The 24,189-nt window shown below is 50.2% G+C and overlaps 1 protein-coding gene across 5 annotated transcripts in view; it reads right to left on the bottom strand.

Annotated features, from left to right (window-relative positions):
- TTLL11 (tubulin tyrosine ligase like 11) overlaps window positions 1-24,189 on the bottom strand; it is a 214,465-nt gene that overhangs the window by 8,256 nt on the left and 182,020 nt on the right. For all 5 annotated transcript variants that reach the window (XM_058672145.1, XM_058672147.1, XM_058672148.1 and 2 more), the window contains exon 8: window positions 20,350-20,456. In XM_058672145.1, the coding sequence (XP_058528128.1) occupies window positions 20,350-20,456 (107 nt within the window). The remainder of the gene's footprint in view (window positions 1-20,349; window positions 20,457-24,189) is intronic.

Here is a 24,189-nt window from a genome sequence, read left to right as displayed (position 1 = left end):
TCCTGCTCCATCTACTTATTTGAAAGATGAAGTTACAATAAAGAGAGAGGGAGAAAGAGATCTTCCATCTGCAGGTTCCCCCTCACCCCACTCCCCAATGGCTGTCATGGCTGCGGCTGGGGCTGGCTGAAGCCAGACACAGAAGCTTCATCTGGGTTTCTTGCATGGTTAAAGGGTGTAAGCTCTTGAGCCATCCTACGCTATTTTCCAGGCCATGAGCAAGGAACTTAATTGGAAGTGGAACTTATGGGATACTGGCATTGCAGGAGATGGCTTAACCTGTCACACCACAGCCCTGGCCCCTGTAAATAAATCTTTAAAAATATGAAAACAGAAAACATGCCAGTCTGACCCTCTGACCCAGGTTTCTCTTCCTATGTTATGCTTTTCCACGCTGACATAGAGGTATTAGTTTAGGGTTTACAGAGTACATTTGCATATATGACATAATTCAGACCAAATCATTGATGGCAGCCAGGGCTGTTACCTCAGACTGCACATAAAACGTTTTCCTTTTTTCTATCTCACTAATACTTAAGGTTGATTGTTGACAATTCTATTGCCAGGACCAGACCACCCTCCTATCCTCTTTATATCTCTTGCTTCTCACTTACCAAGAAGGAACTTATCTGTCTCATAGTGGCACTGTATTTTTTTCAGATTTATCTGACTTTGGGCCCGGTGTGTTGGCCTACTGGCTAAGGTGCTCACCTTGAACGCGCCAGGATCCCATATGGGTGCCGGTTCTAATCCCAGCCGCCCCGCTTCCCATCCAGCTCCCTGCCTGTGGCTTGGGAAAGCAGTCGAGGACGGCCCAAAGCCTTGGGACCCTGAACCTGCGTGGGAGACCTGGAAGAGGTTCCTGGTTCCCGGCTTCAGATCAGTGCAGTAATAGCCGTTGTGGTCACTTGGGGAGTAAATCATCAGATGGAAGATCTTTCTCTCTGTCTCTTCTTCTTTCTGTACATCTGACTTTGCAACAAAAATAATTAAATCTTTTTTTAAAAAAGATTTATTTGACTTTGAAGAGTTACATAGAGAGAAGGAGAGACAGAGAGACAGAGTTTGTGCATCTGCTGGTTCACTCCCCAAATGGCTACAACAGCCAGAGCTTGGATGGTCTGAAGCTGGGAGCCAGGAGCTTCCTCTAGGTCTCCCACAGGGATGCAGGGGCTCAATGACTTAAGCCATCCATTGCTGCTTTCCCAAGTTATTAGTAGGAAGCTGGGTCAGAAGTAGAGCAGCTGGGACCCAAGTTGGCATCCACATGGAATGCCAGTACAGCAGGTAGAGGATTAGCTTGCTGTACCACCACATGGACACCAATGTAGTGGGATTCTAAATGGTATTTTGCGGGGAGCCATCAGTAGTATGGAAAGCTGGAAGGTCCTGACTAGCGTTAGCTGAACCTGTCTCCTCTGCACGAGAGGCTGCTCCACCAAGGTTAATCAGAAACACCCCAACGTTCTCTCCATTCTCAGGGCCCCTCAAGCCCAGCATCCCCAGATGTCACCATGGCCCCTTTGGGGCTGTGGATTGTATATTCACTCAGCCCTAGGAGTTGCCCCTGAGATGACCCTCAGCTGCCAGGTTCCGAAGAGCCAGCTTTGGCACTAGCTCTGCCCCTTAGGAGCTCACAATGCACACCGTGTCTCTGGGGCTCAGTTTCTTCATCTGGAAAGTGGGGACAGCAACATGAAACTGAGCTGCTGGTGCAAGCTTCCACTCAAGAAAGTTCGCCGGAGTGCTTTTTAAATTTTGGTGTATTGGAAAGGCAGAATGAGTGTGTGTGTGAAAGAGGTATCTTTCAACCATTGGTTAACTCCCTAAACGGCCCTCAAAAGCCTGAGGAGGGCCTGTCCAAAGCTAGGAGCCAGGAGCTTCTTTCTTTCTCCCATGTAAATACAGGAGCCTAAGCATGCGGGCCATCCTCTGCTGTTTCCCAGGCACATTAGTAGGGAGCAGGATTGGAAATGGAATGGCTGGGACACAAACCGGTGCCCATATAAGATGCTATTGTTGCAGGTGGCGGTTTTACCACAGCAGTGGTACCCACAGAGTGCTTTAAAGCTAGCGATGCCAGGGCCTCCCATCAACCTCCTGCCAGACCTCTCTGCTCCCACTTCGCAGGCCCAGGAGCCTGCTTCATTTCCTTGTCCTTTGTCCATCACTTGTTTCCTAAGGCAAGTAGAAGGCATTTGGGAGGAACGAACCTGTCTGTCTTTTCTCTGTATTTTTCTGTGCCTCGCGAACAAATACGTTTTCTAAACCAGTCATAACAACTAAGATCACATACTCCATTTCCCACGGGGCACTTCAGGTGTTCCATGACAGCCCTCCTGGGCTAGCACTGCTGATCTCCACACTGTACCTGGCGTGGCACTGAGCTACTGGAGTGCCGGGAGCACATCCAAGGTCACGCTGCTGGCCAGTGGTGATGCTCAGAGTCCCTCCTCAGCCCCAAGTTGAGTCTTGTCCAAACCAACTGAAAATGTCCAGCCTTGGAAGTAAGGAAGGAGTGAAGCCGTGCTCCCACAGTGCTCCTTCCCGAATCTGCCTCCCCAGCTTGGGGACAATGTTTGCACAGGCGCAGTCGCCCGATAGGAATGTTTTAGCAGCAACGAGTCACTGTCACCTTTGTCCTTGGCTGACTGGAGAAATTAGTAAGTGTCTGGACTGAACCATAAATAGGCTGTGCAGGAAAATCATTGCCCCTTGAAGCCCACAACACCCAAATAGCAACCATGATCAAAGACAAGAGCAACCGTTCCAGCCTCCCGTCAATCACAGGTGGCGCCAAGGGTCAGTGGTCAATGTGACATGGCCCTGAGGTCCTGGCCCAGGCCCACGCAGCACCAGGCCCTGGTTACTGGTGCCTGAGTCCCTACCTGGGAAGACAAGGCCACAGCACACTTCACTGTTTCCTGCTGTGCTGCTCCAGATGTCTCTTATGGGATTAACAACTCCAAAGGGACCCTATGAGGCTCAACACTCAATCCTCAGTGAGTGGCCCAAGTCTTTGGGCTTGAAAAGGGCATCAGAGGTAGTGTGGCTGGGCACCTGTTATGATTGGGCCACTGGTGGTAAGAGAGCAGTCAGGTGTCCGGCACTGTTGGGAGCACCACCAGGAGGTACTTGTCAGGACAGAATCAAGCAGGCGATGACTGGGTTTCCTGTGATAGGTGACCACACGGCAGAGCTCTGTGCTCACCTTGGGGTCTGTCTCTGAGTCAGCATGCAGGGAAGGCCATTACCCGCCACGCACCCCCAGCCAGAGCTGGCAGCTTCATGATGTGCTCTGGTACATCTGGCATCAGTTAACCCAGCGAGGTAGGGATGGGGCCACAGGCCATAGATGAGGCCACAGGCCATGGATGTACAGAAGCATGCCGGCACTCTGGCTGCTGCTAGTAGCTGGTGTGGTCCTGACACTGTTACCGGTGGTCATCAAGCACCCATGTCCCTGGTACCAGGGACAGGGTGCCCTTTCTTATTGCTGCATGGCCTCCACTCTCTGTCTAGGGGCTGAACAGTGTGAAACCTCCCCTCTTCCACAGATCAAGGCTACTACTCCACCTGCCCAGTGACCATCCCTTGCAATCAGGAGGTATGAGTCCGCAAGGATGGCAGTAACATTGCAGCAGCCCTGGCTGGTCAACTTGTCAGATGGGCAGAGAGATGAACCTAAGCCTGCCTGGGATAGGGGAAGGAGTGGTGGGCAAAGGAGAGGTGAGGACAGACAGGTGTGAGAGATTCGTGTGCAAGCTGGGAAAGGTTAGGGTTAGGACATAAAGGAAGCTGGGGCATGACCTGGGAGAGGCAGGTGAGGTGACAGCGAACCCGTGGTGGCCATGACCAAAATCCTTGGACAGAGGAGCTACGCATGTAGCAGCCAGGGGTGCCCCGCTTCCTCCAGCTGCTGTGAGCCAGCAGTGGGCATTGCTTCCAGTCTCCAGCACAGGCACATCCGACAGCGGCTCTGTGCCTCTGTGTGCCTGTGAGATGGGGACTGGACTACGCTCAGAAAATTCCAGCCAGGTGCTTTGACACTGAATTTGCTTTTTACAGACTATAGGTACAGCTTGTGTGCAGTCAGCGGAAGGAAGAAAGGCTTGAGGTCTGGAGCTTCCCCCTGCTCCTGTGTGACACCTGCCAGCCATCCAATAGCCCTGGTCTGGTGTGCATTGGAAAAGGTATCTTGCCCCTGCCCAGCCTCCCTGGCCTGCCTGCCAGCTCTCAAGGGGCGGACTCTATCCTTTGACCAAACAGCTCCTGGCAATGAACCGCCTCTGTGCCAGGCCACAGGAATCCAGCATCAGCATCACCAAGAGCCTGGGGAATGCTCTCTCCTGGCCTTGTCTGCTCCATCGTGCCCCCACTCGCTCAAGCCCAAAGTACCAGTAGGGGGACTTTGGGATACTCTGCTCCCACTGTCCCTACCTCCCAGCGCTGTCTCCCAGTCCCTAGCACTGAAAGTTCCCCTTCCACCTGCCATCTGCTGGGCCCTTGGCCTCCCAATGCAGCTGCCAAATGACTTCAAATCAACATTAAGCATGCCGGGCACCCGCTGGCTGGAACCCTACCCCAGAGATCTGTGGACGCCTCCAGCTGCCTGGCATGACTTGCCCCTGCCTGTCCTGCCCCTGTCCCCTCTCCCTGAGTGTCACCTGGTTGAATGAGGGATCTGAGCTCAGGGTTACTTTTCTTGACTCCCTGGCCCATCTCCTAACAGAAATTAGGTGCTGTCCATTATTCACATCAAAGCACAGTTAACTGATTTGCAGCGCTGATTGTGTGTGTGTGTGTGTGTGTGTGTGTGTGTGTGTGTGTGTGTGTGTGTGTGTGTGTGTGAGAGAGAGAGAGAGAGGAAGACCTTGCTTTTCAAATTAAAAAAAATTATAATTTTTGAAAAAGAAGAGAATCCAGGCTCCCTATCACACACCCCTAACTTCAAATGCAGGGGCTGCCTCTTCTACACGGTCTGTGACTTGTCCAGTTTGCTGCACTACTGGGAGCCTCTGCTTCTTCCACCTGCCCTGCTGAACAAAATGACAGAACCCAGGCATGAGGGACGGGCTTCTTGCCTGAAACCCTGAGCCCCCAACTCACTGCAGTTGTGGTGACCCATTTCCCAAAGGTGGGCGACGGGGGCAGCACACCTGCTGGCTCCTCCGAGCACCTGGCTGGGCCTTCTGGAACCTACACAGGAGCAGAGCTTGGACCAGTGAGGGGAGGGACAGGGGATCGAGGTCTTCCAAGGAGCCCACCTGTCACTGGGAGAGGTGACGGGAGCCAGACAAAGTGTCATAAAAAAGACGGGTTTCAACTTGACTCCCATTAAGGATGTCACATTAGAGCACAAAGGAGAGGGAAGAGAAATGCTGTCTTATGCGGGAGTTTATTTTTGTCACTTTGTCAGAGAGAAATTGCAGCCCTGGGGGCATTGGAGCTGCACAGAATTACCCAAAACATTAACATGCAAATTACCTTCTTTAGAGAAGGTAATTTTATTAGTGCACTGGAAATGTGTCTTTGCCGGATATCCATGCCCAGGAGTGGCTCTGTCTGGGGGCAAAGAGAGAGCCAGGGAGAGTCCTGAACTTGACAGGGTTCCACAAGTCAGTGGGGAAGTTTGGGGGCCGGTGCAGGGGCTCAACAGGCTAATCTCCACCTGCAAGCACTGACATGCCATAGAGGTGCTGGTTCTTGTTTCTGCTGCTCCACTTCCCACCCAGCTCCCTGCTTGTGGCCTGAAAAGGCAGTGGAGGACGGCCCAAAGCCTTGGGACCCTGCACCTACGTGGGAGACCCAGAAGAAGCTCCTACCTTGGGATCAGTTCAGCTTTGGCTGTTGCAGCCATTTGAGGAGTGAGCTAGCAGATGGAAGATCTTTCTGTCTCTCCTTCTTTCTGTAAATCTCCCTTTCAAGTGAAAAGTGATAAACCTAAAAAAAAAAAAAAATGCGAAGTCTCATCCTGTTCTTGGCAGCACTGTGGCTCACTGTAGCCGGTTACCCACAGGTGCACCAGGTGGGGAGGACAAGTGACTGGTTCAAGTTCACACAGCTTCAACGGCAGAAGCAAAGAGAAAGTGTGCAGGCATCCTGGGTCCTGTATCCCCTACAACCAGGTGAGCAGGAGAAGGTTCCAGAAGCAAACACTCAAATAATATGGAGCCCAGTGAGATTTCCTCCCAGCTGCACATTCATTCACACAATCATGCCTTAATGAGCTGTCATGGTGCTGGATGCCGGCCCCAAGCCTGACCCAGGCATTCAGCATCCTTGGGCAGCAAGTGAAGAACATAGGCAGACACCTGTCTGTGTTCAGGGTCCAGTGAGCCTGGACCTGCTGCAGGGGTGTCACTGAGGGCAGCAAGGCTGTCTGGCAGGGGGTAAGGTCTTGGGAGCTTCCCCCAGGAAGGTCTGCTTTGTGGGCACTGCCCAGGTAGCTGAGGCAGGGAAGGACCTTTCAGGAAGGAAGTGGCTCAGGGCTGGGAACATGCTGGCCTGGCCTGCCACAGCCTATGATAGCTCTTGCACAGGGTGTGGGGAGAGGAAGGGAGCCGAATGAGGGATTGGGGTGGCAGAGAGGCAGTTGAGGAAGTCTCCTGGGCTGGTGAGCTCTAATTTCTGCCCTGCAGGTGGCTTGTTCAGAACAGAGCCGGTTTTCCTGTGATTTGAGCAAGGCCGGGGTGGGGGATCCCAGGCCTTGGGGGTGCCAACAGAACAGAAGTTTGCATGAGGCTGGGCTTACATAAGGCTCCCTCCTCTCCCCACAGATGCCATCACAGGGAAGTGTGGGCAGGGCCACCCACCTGCTACCCAACAGCAGTCACGTAAGGTCTCCCCGCCAGCAGATGAGGGGTGTGCCTTAGCCCAGGAGCCCAGAGCTGGGTGCTTGCCAGCTGTTTCACGTGGCCATGGGGGACGGGGGGCACAGGGGATCAGTACTTGCATTTTAGGGGAGTAGAAGAGAAAACCTGGCCAAGATACACATTTTGGAGCCAGATCGTTTTTTGGGGGGTTACTGGGAAGACGTGATCTGTTCTATGCCTTGCAGGATTTTTAGCAGCACCCCTGGGCAAGCCCCTCCTCCAGCTGCAACAACCAAAACTATCTCTAGCTACTACCACATGTCCCCAGCTTAGCGGCACTGGTCCACACAGTTCTTAGGACATGGGAAAGTCAAAGATGCCTGGGTACCAGATGTTCCCCAGGTCTTCCAGTGGGGATACAGATGACCCCTGGAGAGCCTGGGGTTTGCCTTCACTTCCCTCTAAGATGCCAAGGATGGGTAATGAAGGGGGTCATTGTGCTTGTGAACTGGCTGTGTCCATGAAGGATGCATCTAGGTTATTCCTGAGAAAAGCAGGGTCAGGGGGCAGCAAGCCAATGACATGACATGGTGGCACTTCAGATCATTTGCTAGGGGCCTGAGTCCCTGAGCTGTGAAGTCACGGGGCGGGAACAGGTTGATCTCCGAGGCATCTTGTGGAGTCCAATGCTGTGATTCTGCAGCGGCAAGGTGGACATGTACTAGAGGACGTGACCATGAACTTGGACCTTGTTCTTGGTGGGAGGTGGGTGGACCATGGGCTGGGCAAGTCTAGTGGATAACTGAACATTTCGCTGACTACAAAGAAGCCATAAACTGACTCTTGCAGTTCTCTGTGTGCCATCAGGTTAAATGATTGAACCTGGATTTGAGGGTGGAGAGGCCCTATAAGCGCCTTTAGGTACAGATTCTCAGATTCCATCAGATTTGAAGGAAAAGAGTTTGGCTGTGTCACACACACACCGGCTAGTGTGGTGCACATTGCTTAACCTTCCCGAGCTTGCTTCTTCTGCAAGCCAGAATAGAAAGCTGAACCCTCAGGATGGGGGTGGTGTACAATATGCCTTCAGAGGATGTCTAGTTTTAGCTCCAACATGCAAAGGGCTTAGAAATTGTTGCTTCCATCCTTATAAGATTAAAAAAAAAATTAAAAGCCAAGTAGAACTGGAAATCAATGACTTTCCTTAGATCCATCTGAAAGCCGAGGTCACAGGGCAGCGTGCCACCCTGCGACGCGAAGAGACAGGTGAACCTGCAAGATCAGCGGCGGAGATCCGCCTGCCTGCCGGGAGCAGCTCCCGCTGCAGCAGCCCAGCAGCTGGCAGCTGCACTGACAACAGCATGGGCGGCCGGGCGTGGGCTGGGCTGGGAGCTGAAACCTCCTGGAGGCTCGGTCCTAGGGGATCCTCTAAACTTTGGTGGCTTCCCAAAGCAAGGACTGAGGAAAAACCTGAGGCTTCAGGCAGAGGCTGGGAGCGAAGAGGGAGAAATAACCATTTTTGGAACATGCCTGGAACATTCTCCAGAGCCAAGACTGCTTCTCAAAAGAAGACACTTTAGTATATACTAGAGGCCAGGCTGACGCAGGGGGCGGGGAGGGGATAGAGGGTGGTAGGGGAGAGATCTGACAACCCCAGCCTCTCTGGCCTTCTTCATAAGGGGGTGGGGTAGGGGATGGCTGAGAAACCCTTCGGCCAGCCAAGTCATTGTCCAGGATCCAAGTCGACTAACAGTGATGTTCACCGTCAAGATTGGGATGCTTTCTCTCCTCAGCAACCTGCCAGCAGGGAGCAGGTGGATTACAACTGGGAAGACCAAGGCCCCGCTTAAGAAGGAGCTGTTAGGGAACCTCGCAGCCAAAGGGGAAGAAGATCAAAGCCAGTGAAGGCGAAGGTGGTGTGGGTTCTGACATCTGCTGTTCCAGAGGACCTCACCACAGGTAGCCTCCAGCCAGACCATGTGAAACTTCCGTTCCAGGCAGAAGTCCTGAGAGAATCTGAGGCAGCCCCTCAATGAAATGAGAATGAAGACAGGATGTGTCAAAATTTGGGGGCGGGGAGGGGTGTAGTGAATGTGGTACTTCTTTGGAGAAAATTCACAGCACTGATGGAAGATTCCAAGCCTTCATCTTAAGGAAACAAGGAGAAAGAGAATGAAATATATGCCAAGGAAGCTAGACGAAAGGAAGTAATGAAAGCCAGAGAGAAAGTCAATTGAATCCAAAACATAAGGGATTCAACTGGAACAACCAATGAAAACAAAAGGTGGATTTTTACAAATATCGATGAAGTTTGGTCTAGCCAGAAAAATAAATAAGGGATTGCTATATTACTAATTAGCAACTGCTACCAGAAATGAAACGGGGGTCATCAGTACATATTATTTTTTAGTCTATACCTACAAACCTGGTAAACATATATGAAATAGATCAAGACACAATTTGCCAAACCCTCACACAAGGAAAAACAAAAAAAATTGTAACAGTCTTCCCATCAGGGCCAGTTAGGTGCACTGGGGAAGTCTACAATACATTTATGATATAAATGACACCAATTCTCTATCATCTCTTCCGTAATATTAAAAATTGAGGGTTTATTTATTTGAAAGGATCAGAGCGGAGCAGTAGGGACTCAAATTGGCACCTATGTGGAATGGCAGCGCCACAGGTGGCAGCTTTACCCACAACGCCGCAGCACCGGTCCCTCTCCCAAAATATTGAAACAGAGGGAACATACACTATTTAGACATGCAGAACTTCATCTGTAAATGGTGTGGGACTTCACACCTATCCTGTATTATTTATTTCCGCTTTAATTCTGATAACATGAGAACACACTTTGGGCCCAAGCACTTGTCCTGGATTCCACTGCTTTCCAAGGTGCATCTGTAGGGAGCTGGATTGGAAGTGGAACAACCGAGACTCGAACTAGCTCCCATATGGGATGCTGGTGCTTCAGTTGGAGGCTTAATCTACTACACCACAACGCCAGCCTCTGTTGCAGCATTTTAAACCTGCCAATGAGATCCAGTAGTTAGTAGCACTGTTCTATTGACTAATATCCTTGCTGCTTCCCCACCTGTGAAGTCGCTTTGTCAGTGACTGAAGTTGAAATCTCCCGTGATAGTAGATTTAGCTATTTTTTCTTTGCTGTTCTGTTGCATTTATTTGGACATTCTACTTGTTGGGTGCATACAGGCTAAAGATGGCTGAATTTCCTTGAAGAGCTGGCCCCATCATTATTATCACCCCTTGTTATCTCTTAAATATTTCCTTGTTCTGCAGTCTATTTTGCCTGAAATTAACATAGCTACTCCAGCTTTCTTACGTATTAACATGGTGTTATCTTTCTTCATTCCCTGTTCTCTATTTTTAGGTTTAAAATGGGCTTGTTATAAAAGATAAGTGGTTGGGTCATTTTTCTGTGCTCTCAACAATCTCCGTATATTAGTTGGTGTATTTAAACATTTAAAGTACTTATTGGGGGGGGGCTAAGATTTATTTATATATTTGAAAAGCAGAGTTAGTAAAAGAGAGAGACACAGAGAGAGAGCTTTTATCTGCCGTTTCACTCCCCAAATGGCTGCAATTGTTGGGTCAAGCCTAAACCAGCCAGAAATTTCATCTGGGTCTTTGTACGTGGGACAGAGGCCCAGGTACTTGTGGCCATCTTGCACTGTATTCCCAGGCACATTAGCAGGGAGCTGGATGGGAAGTGGAACAGCCAGGACTCGAACTAGAGCCCAGGTGGGGTGTCAGTATCTCAGTCAGCAGCTTAACCTACAACACCAACTCATCCTTGCTTAAAAACAAAACAAAACAAAACAAAAACCCCTTTTTTTCTTAATTTTAAAATAGCATTTGACATCACTCCATTTTCTTTTTTTAAGCCTTATCATTTCCTTCTTTTTTTAAATAAGCATTGTGCCAGAATTTTTAATACATACTTCCAGTTAATAAGTATATTTTCACAAAACAGAGAAGGGAAGAGAGTCTAAGTGACCTTGGGCTTGGCTATTACATGTTAGATGCAACAAGAAAAGCAAAATTAAGTTGGAATTCATTAAAATTTAAAACTTCTGTGCTAAGAAAAATATTATAAGAAAATGAAGAGATAAGCCACAGAAAATATTTGCAAAATGAATATCCGATAAAGAACTTGTTTCCAATAAGATACAAAAAATGCTGGAAAGGTAACAATAAGAATATAAACAACTTCATTTTAAAAATGAATAAAATACACAAACAGACACCTCACTGCGGAGGAAGGTATCCAGATGGCTGATTAACAGGAATCAGCATCAAATGGCTTTGGAGAGCTACAAATGAGAGCAGCGAGGAACCATCGCACAACCACTAGGCTGACCCCAACTCTGCTCGGTGCTGATGCTGTGGAGCAGCAGGCTCTTCCGGGCATGACTGGGGCAAAGGCAGTGGCTCAGCCACTGCGCGGTACAGTTTGGCAGCCTCTTACACAATCGCATGTGGTCTTACTACATGAATTAGTCAGGGTTCTTCAGAGAAACAAAACAGCAGGAGAGAGAAGGGGAAGGGAGAGGAGAGGAGGAGAGGAGAGGAGGAGGGGAGAGGAGGAGAGGAGGGGAGAGGAGGAGGGGAGGGGAGAGGAGGAAAGGAAAGTTCTTTAGCGGCTAAAGTCCTTGCCTTGAACGCCCCGGGATCCCATATGGGCGCCAGTTCTAATCCCGGTAGCTCCACTTCTCATCCAGCTCCCTGCTTGTGGCCTGGGAAGGACGGCCCAATGCATTGGGACCCTGCAACCGTGTGGGAGACCTGGAAGAGGTTCCAGGTTCCCGGCTTCGGATCAGCGCAGCACCAGCCGTTGCGGCTCACTTGGGGAGTGAATCATCGGATGGAAGATCTTCCTCTCTGTCTCTCCTCCTCTCTCTGTATATCTGACTTTGTAATAAAATAAATAAATCTTTAAAAAAAAATACAGAAAATCTATTTGATATTTATTAAACTTAGTCTCTCCAGCTATGGTTTGGCATTATACAAAACATCTTAATGACACAGACGTGTTAACAAGATCTTTCCAAATTGAAACATGATACCCTTGTCTCCAAATATTTTAATTGCCATAAATTTGTTTAAAAATACACATTAAATGCATGCTTGACACTTTAAAGTTTCTATAATCTCAATACCACAAAATACATATAATATACTATACAGATGTGGAACAATCTAGTTAGTATTATAATACTTTGCTCACCATTAACAGCTTTATGATGTGAAACGCACATACTGACTTAGAAATCCTAGCTTTAGAACCCCAAAGTACCGCTGATATTTTAATATATTGCAACAAAGAGAAAAACTACAGTATATAATTGAAATTTTGGTTGAGAATGTCAGATGTCTAAATATTTGGAATAAAAGAAATGTAAAACAAACAGCTGGGCAAAACAAGGGCACTCCCCCACTCACTAACAGCACCTTGCCGCAGAAGCAACAGCTTTCAATATCTCACCGGCGTCATCTCCCTCCAAAACCCTCCCCAAATATCAAACCGTTATTTACCAAATAATTTTAATTTCAAATAGAAGATTTAAAAAAAAATAAATACATAAGCATTTCCATCCTCCACATACAACATTTCTTAAAACTACCCAAAGCAGAGGCTAGATGGAAAGTTTTCATGTTCATAACTGTGCTTACCAACCCCACGTCTGGCCCTCCCAAGGTGGTGCCTTTCTAGGGACTGCAAGTAGGGCCAGCTGTGTTGGTGAACCTTCCCCTCCCACACCCCCTCCCCCGTACCCCAGTACTGCTGAATGCTCATGCCGATGATTTGCAAGGTGCGTGCAAAACGTTGTATAAAGGGGACACTTCTTGAACAGCAACAACAAGCTCAACAGATTTGAAAGGCAGTATTTTCAAATAGCTCATCACCAGAAAGGAACACAGAAAACTCCAATGACTAAAAGCTGCACAGACACCTCACACAGAAACAATAAGACCCAAACTCAGGATGACTGGAGTTTCTGGGCAGGAGCTTTCCCACAATCAGGAAGCTCTGAGCTCAGAGTGGCAGTTGACGCTCAGCGGCACGATGGTGGCAAGGTCGGACCAATGCTCAGGTTCCTGAAAGCCAACCCCCCTGCATGCCGAAGTCTGAAGCTACAGGTTTAGGCTGCCCGCTAAGAGTGATATGACTTTAGACAACACAGACACCTTATCCCGTGACCAAATTCCATTAAGAGATATAGCTATTCTTTGTATTCCCTTTTCTGGAGACAAGTTTTTTGGTTTGTTTACAATTAATCACAGGGTTCACCTCAATAGGAACTAAGACCAGCTTCCGCTTTACTGACAGCCCTCTTCCTGTCGCTTGGTTTTAGGGTTAAGGTCTCAAAGCAGTCTTCTCCATTACTGAGCATGCTCACGAACCTGACCCATTTGGCCTCTTGTCCCTGTATATTCCAAGCCACCCAAGCTCTTCTGTTGATTTACTGAAGAGCAACCTTACATATGCAGTGTATTGGAAGAAAAGCTGCCTCTTCAACACACTGATACGTGACACTGAACGGAAGTCTGGGTTCCATTCAGTTAGGGAGGATGAGTTACAGGAGGCTTATGGATTTCAAATGCTCTGGCTCCCCAAGTCATTTAGTTTTTGTTTTGTTTTGTTTTGTAAAACCCAAGTCATCACAATCTTTCTAGAACAGTCACCCCCCACCCCCAGATGATTTCCTGGGACCAGACACAAATTTCTATAAATCAAAATACACAATGAGGCCATTTTGTTCAATTAGCAACTGGAAAAGTAAAATTCTTGCCGCCCCACCCTGTGAGAGCCCTACTACACTACAGAAGAGCTCAAACATATTTTTTTTGAAAAATTCCAATATTATTGGAAAGCCGGATACACAGAGAGGAGGAGAGACAGAGAGGAAGATCCTCCATCCGATGTTTCACTCCCCAAGTGAGCCGCAACACGGGTGCAGGGTCCCAAAGCTTTGGGCCGTCCTCAACTGCTTTCCCAGGCCACAAGCAGGGAGCTGGATGGGAAGTGGAGCCCATATGGGATTAGAACCGGCGCCCATATGGGATCCCGGGGCTTTCAAGGCGAGGACCTTAGCCGCTAGGCCATGCCGCCGGGCCCAAGCTCAAACATATTTTAAAGGTTAATTTATTACAAATCATAGTGACTAACAATCTAAAGGAATACACATTGCACCCTTGAATGTTAATATTCAAGGGGTCAACAAGAAAGTCTTAGATTAATAAATAATGTGGAATGGCGCACTAAGCTAAAACACTAAACATACACATTTTGATGAACTAATTTCATGTTTTCATTCATACATACATGTAAGTATGTATGTGTACACAATTTTAAGATCCAACGTTGCATACCCTCATGCTGAGAGGAGCGCACAGGGTGCCCCTCCCCTACACAACAAAGCATCCCTCTGCAGAGTGCTCCCTGGCCGCTGGGGCCAGCACTTCCACCCTTTTGTAGGCTCTTGCTGAACAACACAAGCTCACAAGTTAATGCACCAAAGTTTCTGTCAATTTAGCACAAAACACTTTCTGGGCTACCTGATTCAAACTTGAATGAAAGGAAACAAACAATAATTAATACAGAAACAGTGGGGCCTGGCGCAATAGCGTAGCGGTTAAGGTCCTTGCCTTGAACGCACCAGGATCCCATATGGGTGTCGGTTCTAATCCTGGCGGCCCTACTTCCCATCCAGCTCCCTGCCTGTGGCCTGGGAAAGCACTGGCTGTTGTGGTCACTTGGGGAGTGAATCATCAGACAGAAGATCTTTCTCTCTGTCTCTCCTCTCTGGATACCCGCCTTTCCAATAAAAACAGAAAGAGTGAATCTAATGAGACTAGACGCTGGATCCCTCCACCACTGAGGATGAGGAGGCACAGGTCCTTGTGAGACCCAGGGCCAGGAGAGGTGACACGTGCCCCAGGAAGTCATTCCAGCACAAGCAGCCCGCTCTGCAGGTGGCCTCAAAAGCCCCAGCCTGGAGAGAGCTGGATGACAGCCTGGCACCCTGCTGCCTCCCTTGCCTTTATTAAAAATAATCCTGACGCCAACTATTTTGCAAGTGTGCAGGGCACACATCCAGAGAGGCCCATCTGACGGCAGCGTTTGTGCCAGACGTGGTGCGAGGCGCCCCGTCTTTCAGGGGGTGGGGGTGCCTATGTATATGCATAAGAGAGGCCTCATGAAGCCTCCCAGTGAAAACACTTCTACACCTCTCCGTGCCTTGTTAACTCCAGGGGCTGAGCTTGGGGCTCATCCCAGGTGACACACAAATGTATGGGCAACGGATGACCTGCAGAAATCCACTGAGCATGAATGTGTGGAATGGTGGCAAGTTGACAGCAGGGTCTGTGAGAGCTTGGGCAAAGCCAGACCTCTGAGGCGGTGGCAGGTGCTTGGAGGGGCACCTGCAAGGCCTGCATAGCTGGGAGATGTGAGCAGCCTGTGTGCCCAGCTTTCCACTATTGCTGCCCCTGGGTGCCCGTGTGGCACTTCCTGCTGCCTTCCCTGGCTCCACAGCAGCCGCCCCACCCCAACCCCCTTGGAGCTTGACACATGGGTTCCCATGCCGGGCCAGACCACACCCCAGTAAGGAGTGGCAAGGTGAGCAGGCAGGGACAAGACAAGGGGCCTGGTGCCTTGTTGGGTTCACCCAGCATCTCCTGCAACCATGTCCCAGGCCTTTCTTGTGATTCTTGCCCAATACCTGCAGAGCACACAGCAGGTGTAGGCCCCAGGAAGCAGGTCCCGAGAGAGGAGTGCAACCAAAGTAACATGAGGGTCACAGTGACAGGTGATCGCGACAGTGGCAGCCTCTGCTGATTGAACATTTCCCTGGGACAGCTGCCGCCCTGAGCACTCTTCAGGTTTTGTTTCATCTCATTCATCTCAAAGCTTCTATCACGTGGCCGCCACTACACCTCCACTTTACCCAGCATGAACAGGTGGCTGGGAGAAAGTTTTTTAACTTCTCTGAAGCCCTAAAGTTATGAATTCTGGGTTCAAAGCCAAGCTGGCCAATTCCAGGGCTTTGGGTACACTGCAGGGCAGCCCAACAATTGGGACAGATAGCTCAGGGACCACCGCTCAGGCAACACAATTGTCTCTTATTTTCATTCAAGAATCAGTAGCACAAGCCAAAGGGACCTTTAAAAGTTCATGGGAAATGAAATTGAAAGGTAAGTTAATTCCAGTGCCAGACATATTTTTTTTTTGAAATCTATATGCAGAGTTTTTCAAAGGCAGAGAGACACAATGAGGTGGAGTTTGAAATCAGAGATGTTACTTTCACCTATTGGTTTACTCCCCTTCCCTCCATTCTAAATGTTAGCAAAAGCCTGGGGCTGGGCCAGGCCAAAGCTACGAACCTGGATTTCAACCGGGGTCTACACATTCCTATGGATTTCTTTAAAGATCCTTACATCACGTGTGTGAGTCTGTGTGTGTATACGCTCATGGATGGGGGATGGGAGGAGACGCTCCAGTGCAATGCTCTTTCTTTTCAATCTACTTTCTCTCGTGACCAGGAAGGGACCGTAAGTCTATGAAGCTACTTCAGGAAGTTCATGGCAAAATAGAATTAGAAGCCAGGTTTGTTTGCACGTAAAACCTTTTTGAAATTCACCCAGTTTTGTTTTTTCATAATTTGCATTTTTAGAAACTTTGGAGACCCCTTGCTACACATGAATTTAAACATGTTTGGCACCAAAACAGACTTGCCTTTGAATTCCCATTTTCCACAATTATTTTGAATAATTTCTGTCCCTTTAAACAGCCCAACGGGTAGTTACAAAGAGAAAAGAAGCTGGTCTGGTGTCTGAGGGGCCAGATGCCCAGGACCTGGGCTCTTAGCATCCTCTCTGCAGGCCACAATGCTTGCCTCTCCCAGCTGAGACCAGCCGTGTCACCTTTGATTGCCTCATCTTGATGCTGCCCTCACCTCTGCCCACGGAGAGCTGAGAGCAAAGTCTCTGAAATTACATGACATGATATGACATGACTGCATCTTCCCCGCCAAACGTGCTTCCTCCTTTGATTCTGGCCAACAAGGGGGCTATGACACCCCAGTTTTTATGCTGATAACGCCCTCATTTAGATTTCTGTGTTCTGAGGCAAAATTCTAAAATTGGAAATGAAGATCCTTTTTTTTTTTTTTGAAAAAAAAAATGACAAATTGCATTGGCATGCTGGAGACTGTGAGACTGCCTATTACTAAATTCCATCAAGCTCCCGAAAAGTCTTTGACATTCTAGCAGAGAGGAAGATGAGCCTATTTAGGGAGCAATAGGCATGGGATGCAGATGAGGGTGATGAGGGGTGCAGTGGGGAGTGGGTAGGCACTGGCGGGAGAACAGTGCATTGATGCAGGTTATTTCTGAACCCTAACTCTGCTTTGGGTGGGGAGTTAGTGGGCCGTGATTTCACTATTAAAAACAGATCCCATGCAAAGCTAGCTAAGTAAAACCAGGCTTTGCATGGGCCATGGTGGAAGTCTCATGAAACAAGAATGGGGATTCATTCAAGTCTGTGCACCTGAAGGTCAATGAAACAAAACCAAAACAAGGCTGGGTCTCTGGCACAGCAGCCACCTGGGCACTCATCTCAGAGAGCCAGGCTTCAAGTCCCGACTCTGCTCCCCATCGTAGCTTCTGCTACACACTCTGGGGGCTGGCAGGCAGCAGCTCAGGGGCTTGCATCCCCGCCCACCTCTGTAGGAGACCCCAACTGAGATCTCAGGGGCACCCAGCTCTGTTGGTTGTGGGCACACTGGGGAGCAAATCAAACAATCGGCGAACAAGCGGAAAGGATGGTCTGTGGTGCTGCGTGTGTGTGTGTGTGTGTGATATGCATGCTTTCTCTCACGCGGCTGGATTCTTTCCTTACAAATCTGCTGAAGTGCCATCTTTCTTCTCCATGTCAGGAGGCTGCTCTCTCTGGCCGGTGTCTTTATTCCAAAAGGTCTTACACATCAGGGACCTTGGTGACCCTTTGGTAGGCACTGCTGACATCTCATTTGAGCAAAAGGATGATGAGGCTGGCTTCAGAAAAGGAGGCGGATGCATGCACTGGGCGTGGGTGTTGACCTCAGCCACTGGGAGACCCTGCCCATGGGACAGCCTTTACCATAAGCCATGGTTCTTGTACTTGGAGCTCCCTTCCTGGGGGACATGGCACGTGGCATGTTCTGTGTTGACACACTCAGCACTCCCACTGCATGTTCCAGGTCATGTACAAGGTCCCCAGTTGGGGACAGCACCCTAGGCCCAGAGGTCAGGGACTTGAGTTCAAGTCCTGCCTTTGCGATTTCAGACAGGTCACATTTGCTCTTGGAACCTCAGCACCCCTATCTGTAAAATGAGGCACCATCACCCACTTGTAAAGTCCAGGCAGAGAACCAGTAGTGATGCGTGCGCCCAAGAGCACATTCCCAAGGGCTCATTGAGAAAATTAACAGAGATGTTTCCTTTGGTACAAAACATTATGAGATCCACACAGATTGCTTTCACAATTTGCATTTCCCATGACCTTCCGGAAGATTCCTTGCACAAGGTCCTTTCAAAGTTGCCTTTGCTGCTACTGACTGCTAGTCTACATCGTCAGGGGTTGATAGGAATGTGTCAGAGGGCCTGGCCAGATGCCACTCCCAGATTCCCTCATTGGCATGTGCTAAAACTAAATAAAAAAAAGTTTCAGATTTTCTTGAATTTGGTCAGCAGAGTGGACAGCCTCTGCCAGACCCCCTGCAAACCTGCCCACAGCCTGAACTATGGGCACCCCGTGCGTGCTGCTTCCACGGAGCGATTTGAGAGGCAAACAAAACATGAAAACCCACTCAGAATGAACAATGGGCCAGATGGCGATGCTAGTTTGAAGCAATAAAACATGATAAATAGCTTCCTGCTGCTACTCCTGATCAATTTCAATATTTAAGAACTCCGCTGCAGCCCCCAGCCCCTCCGCAGCATCCGGCGATGATGACACCCACTTTCAACTCACTGAGTGGCCGTGGCAGCAGCAGCTTCACTTTCTGAAGGTGCCAGCAGAAAGCGTCACTGCTTGGCACGGCTGTCATGTGGGAAAGCTCGGGCCAGCAAATGATCTTTCATCTACTTTTTTGCTCCTGACCCAGTCTTGCAAGGTGCAGGGGAGCTCTTGATGGCAGAAAAAGTCCTCCTGTTGTGGTGACTGGAGTTTTGCTCTTGAGTTGCAGAAAGGGGAGCAGCAGGGAGCTTGGTGCTTGCAATGCTCCAGGACTAATTAGAGGAGAAAGTAGCCGGGCAGGGGATCCAGGTGGGTAGGTGTCAAAGCCTCAGTTTCCCTGCTGTGCCACAGACCTCAGCAGACCTACCTCCAGAATTCCAGCAGCCCTGTCCCTGCACACTGCCCAGGGGAGCATGTGGTACACAGCAGGGTGGCCACCAACTGGCAGCTGGTGGCCTCGTTCCCAAGCACAGAGCCAGCAGCCAATAGACCCCAAGCGCCCTTGTTGTTGGGGATGCCCTGTAGCAAAAGCCTGCTGTGGACACTGTTGGTGAAAAGTTGCGGGGCAGCCTGGACTGGGAAGTACCAGCTGCCAGATGGGCCACCCCCAGGAGTCTCCCCAAGGGGTACCCAGTGACTAGGGGAACTGGCAGGTGCTGTCAGGGTTGTCCTCACATGGGTCCACGCCCATGGATACAGCAACTCGGGATGCAGGTGTAGCCAGTGTCATTTCACAGAGGAGCTGGAGGTACCGTGTGTGTGTGTGTGTGTGTGTGTGTGTGTGTGTGTGTGTGTATGTGTGTGTATCTTTTTAGAGAAACACTCAGTGTGAGCAAATAGGTCAGGCTCTGCAGCTGTCCACCCAAATCCCCCCCAAACATGCCCTGGAGGTTCAAGGTGATTTCCCATGTGATATTCAAGGTTTCCACAGCTCCGTCTCCCCTCTCTCTTTCCCCTCTCTGTTCCAACCCCATCATGGGCTGCGGTACCTGGGGCACAGCATCCTCTCCTATGTCTGTGTCTAGGCCAACAACAGCCTTGTCAGGGGCCACTCACCTGCCTCTACAGCTTGTCCCTCATTCCCCCCTGGCCCTCCCTGGACCAGAACCTCCTGTGTTGAGCTCCAAAACAGCACCTCTGCACCGCCCTCTGTCCCAGCCCACATTATACAAGACAAAACTCACTTTCTCATCTGCCACCCCCCTCTGTGGTGAATTCCTTCCAGGCGAGAACCAAGCACTTTCCACATCAGTCTACCCAATGCATGGCACAGCATGGACTCAAGCAATGAATAAACGAGTAACTGAGCCTTAAGCAAAGCCAGGGCATGCTGATGGTAGAGTTAGAATGTTAGGCCCAAACCTAAATTTCATTTCACGCTGGAAATGATGTCTTGGACTGATGGGCGCATCTACTCCCTTCCCCCTCAATGAGAACGGGAAGAAAATGCGCCCTTCCTGTCTGCCCATCCTGCCCGGTGCCTGTGCGGTGGAGGCAGCCATCAGGTACCTGAGTCCCGCTTGTCCAAGGCGAGAGAGTTCCACTTCCTGGTGACGTCGATGTAGAGGATGTCCACAGAGGCCATGGACAAACTGCCACTGCTGAGCTTGCAATTCCTGCCGGACACCAGACGGGGGAGCGTTAGCAAGAGTGTGACTTGGACTGGGCGGATTGGGCCCTTGCCTCTGTGGCCTGCTGGGTTACACGAAACCTTGCCCTGAATCTACACAGGTTGCAATCCTGCACTTGCAATGTGATGGCACTGGGAGGTGGGGCTTTCGGTCCTGAGGGTGGAGCCCTCATGAATGGTATTAGTGCTCCTTAAAAAAACAGTGACAGCAAGAGGGAAGGAGAGTGGGAGGGGGAAAGGAAGGGAGAAGCAGAGCGAAGGAGAGAGAGAGGGGAAGGGGAAGAAGGAGACAGAACAAGTTTCCACCCACTGTTCACTCTCCAATTAGCTGCAATGGCTAGTGTTGAGTCAGACTGAAGCCAAGAGCCTGGAACTCCATCTGGGTCTCCTATGTGGGTGGCAGGGGCCCAAGGATTTGGGTCATCTTCCATTTCTTTCCCAGGTGCATTAGCTGGGAGCTAGATTGGAAGTGGAGAGGCTGGGACTTGAACCCATGCTTATAAGGAATGCTGGTGCTGCAAGTGGTAACTTAACCCAACACATCACAGTGCTGGCCCCTGGATCAGTGCCCTTCTGAGAAGTGGTAGGAAAAAGCTGGCTTCCTTTCTGCTCTCTGCCACATGACAATGCCAGGAGAACTCAGCTGTCGGCAAACCAGGAAGCAGGGCCCTCACTGGACACCCACCTGCTGGCTTCCTGTCCTTGAACTTTCCAAGACTCCAGCCCTGGGAGGAGTCCACAGCTTCTGCCATTTCTCCTAAGGCCATGTCCCTGCCAGGGCTGTGTTTCCTGTCTGGGACTCCTGGAGGTGGATGGCAGGGACACTGGAAGACACACATACGGCTGCACAGGTCTACAAGCAGGACCGGGCCCGTGTGTGCTGCTGAGCATTTAGTCTCTTGGCTATCAGGGGTGTGATGGGAGGGAAAGAGCAAGGGCTTTGTCACAGCAAGTCTTGGGTTGAGTCCTGGCTTTGCCACTTGGAAGGTATGGGGCACTGTTAGAACCTTTCATCTTTCTGCAGCCTCAGGCAACACCACCCGTCCCCAGGAGCTGCCATGAGAGCCATCGGGTGTCTGTGGGCCACAGGGAAGTGACAAACCCTGCCTTTCAAAAACCACATCTCACATACACGACTTCCTCTTCTTGCTGCTTAGGAGAAGAAAAGCTGGGTGCTCAGGGGTGCTCTGAGGGCCCCAGAGTGACATCATCATGGGGGGACCGAAGCTGCTGCTGGCTCCACTGAAGCAATCTCCATTGGACCCGCTAACCGGGTGGGTCCCTGGGACCACAGCTACATGCAGGGGCTCCGGGCTTCTGCACTTCACCCATCTGAATCTGCTCGCTGAAGATTGCACTGAAGCATCAAATCGGTCACACTGAAGTCTAGAACGTAGACGCATAGTAGCACAGACCCAGTCCCAGCCCCTGGGTGTGACCTGACACAGTCTTGCTGGCTGCCAGGGAGAACCCACTGAGTTCTGATTTTAGGAGGAACAGGGAAGGGTGACCCTCGGAGCGTCTCATCATCCCCTTCCAGTTTCTGAGGGGTCTGGGGAGGTGGGGAGGCAGCTGGCATCCCACAAAGAGCATACTTCTGGGGTTCAGGCCAGATAGAGATTTGAGTCTTGTGTTATCTGTGCACAACTGAATTAAGCCTTTGCTTCCCTGGTGCCAGGTAAGGAGACAACAACACCTGCCCATGTGCTTGGTCACAGATGGAGTTAATGCTACAGAACAGGCCTTGTGTCTGCTACCTGACGGGCCCACAGCATGGCCACTTTCCTTCGCTGTCTCTTGACTTTCCTCTGCTCCTGTTCCAGAGCTGGGGACTCAGCCTGGAGGCTGCTGCCTGAGTGATCTTGCCCATGCTGGAGAGATGGCGCGTCTGGGTTCTTGAGGCAGCCTGCACTTGTCCCAGTGTGCTCCTGTGCTCTGCCTGAATGGGATGGTCCTGGGAGGCTGGACGTGACCCTGAACCATGGTGAATTGTGTTCGCTGTTGCTTTCAACCCTTCAAATGCATCCCCACCTGTGGACTTGGCTGATGATGAAGTGCCTTCAAAGCTGTCATTTGTCAGTGTTACTTGTGTGAACAGCTCCCCCAGGGAGCCCGACAGGAGGTGGATTGATTGGTAAGCTGGGAAGTCTCCAAACCCAAACCCACACCCGCCCCTGATGATGGCGGCTGAGGGCACTCTCTGCTCTGGGGCCCCGTGGAGGCTGGTGTACCTCATCACTAGGCACTCCTTCTTTCCTTGCTGCCTGCCTGGCCCTGTTTCCCAGGCCATCTGTTCCCACCCTGCTTCTTCCTGGGGCAGGGTAGGGAAAGAGTTGGGGAGGGGCACCCCGCTCCCTTATTGCCACTGCAAGTCACCATGGCAGGCTTCAAAGCACATCAGCACGCAGTTATTGAGCCCCAGTAGCAGCATGTCAACGCTGCGCGAAGCTTTTCTCATCACCTGTCACCGAGATGGCTATCTCTATCGGGTTCTGCACGGTTGGCATCCCTGTTCTCGCCCAGAGTAATCTAGCAACCCGCGCTGCTAATTTCCCAAGCTTCATTAGGCGAGGCCCTAGGTTTTCTCTAATTAGCACATCATTGTCCGTTGGGCTCCCTGCTTCCCCCAGGACAGAAAGCTGCCTGGCTCTCTGCTTTCCGGGTTAATGGAGTAGAAAAAGGGAAACCAAACTGACCACTGCTGTGTAATTTTTTTTTTCTCCCTGACAGGTAGAAAATAGAAGTGTGAAGCCTTTAACAGGAGCCGTAATTTACCTAAGAGAATTCTCAGGTATTTTCCAATCTCCCTACCCCAACTTCCCAGGTAATTCAGCCTCTCCAGGCAGACCTGCAAAAACAGCTGATTGCAACATCTGCTCTGGGACAGAGGGACCCAGGAACTGCTTTCAAAGAACTGTGGTTCTAGTAGGCTTTTTTTTTTTTTTTTTGGAATGCCTTTTCCTGCTCAGCAGCTACAAGAGGCTTTCTGGATCCATGTCAGTGATGGGTAAGCTGAGGCTCAAGAGAAGGGATGGGATCTGTCCAAGATCATACAGCAGGGATGCACACCCAGGTCTTTCCTGGGAGACAGAGTTTTGGATTTGGGACCTATGGCCTGGGGACAGGGAGGTGGGGTGTGTGTGTATTCATCCATCTCCGGACTATGGGGGAACCCCAGAAATCAAATGCCAAGGTCTCAGGCCAACAACCTGCAGGGAGGGCTCCTGTTGAGCAAGTTGGGGACAGCAGCCTGCAAGTAAAACTGTCAGGGTGACCTAGAGATAGGGTCTCCCAGGCCTGTCCCTAAGCATGGCAGATATTATCAATAGATTCAGACAGGGAAAGATGTGGAAGCTTAATATGTGTGGCCCTGGGGTTGGATTTGCCACCCACTCATCCATTTGCTGGTCATGCAATTGATGCTGAGCCCAGGCTGTACAGCCAGCGTTCTGGGCCCAGTGAGCCATGCGGAGGGGAAGGTCTTGACCCGCTCTCAGAGGGTGTAAGTCATCTCAGAGTCTGGAGTAAAAATGTGAAGTCTGCTTGGGCCCTGGCTGTTGAGATTGGCTTCCCCTGGTGCCCTGGGATGCAGCTCTTGAAATGAATAGGATACATTCTTTAGTGGAAGAGAAATCTGAGAAATACGGCAGCCTGAGAAGCCAGAACCGATCAAAAGAAAGAGGCTAGGTGTGTGCTGGGGAAAGATGGGCTTCACAGTC

The sequence above is a fragment of the Ochotona princeps genome, chromosome 14, assembly GCF_030435755.1.
Source record: "Ochotona princeps isolate mOchPri1 chromosome 14, mOchPri1.hap1, whole genome shotgun sequence".
Lineage (NCBI taxonomy): Eukaryota > Metazoa > Chordata > Mammalia > Lagomorpha > Ochotonidae > Ochotona > Ochotona princeps.
The sequence above is the reverse complement of the archived record's forward strand: the minus strand, read 5'-3'. Positions and strand labels throughout refer to the sequence as shown.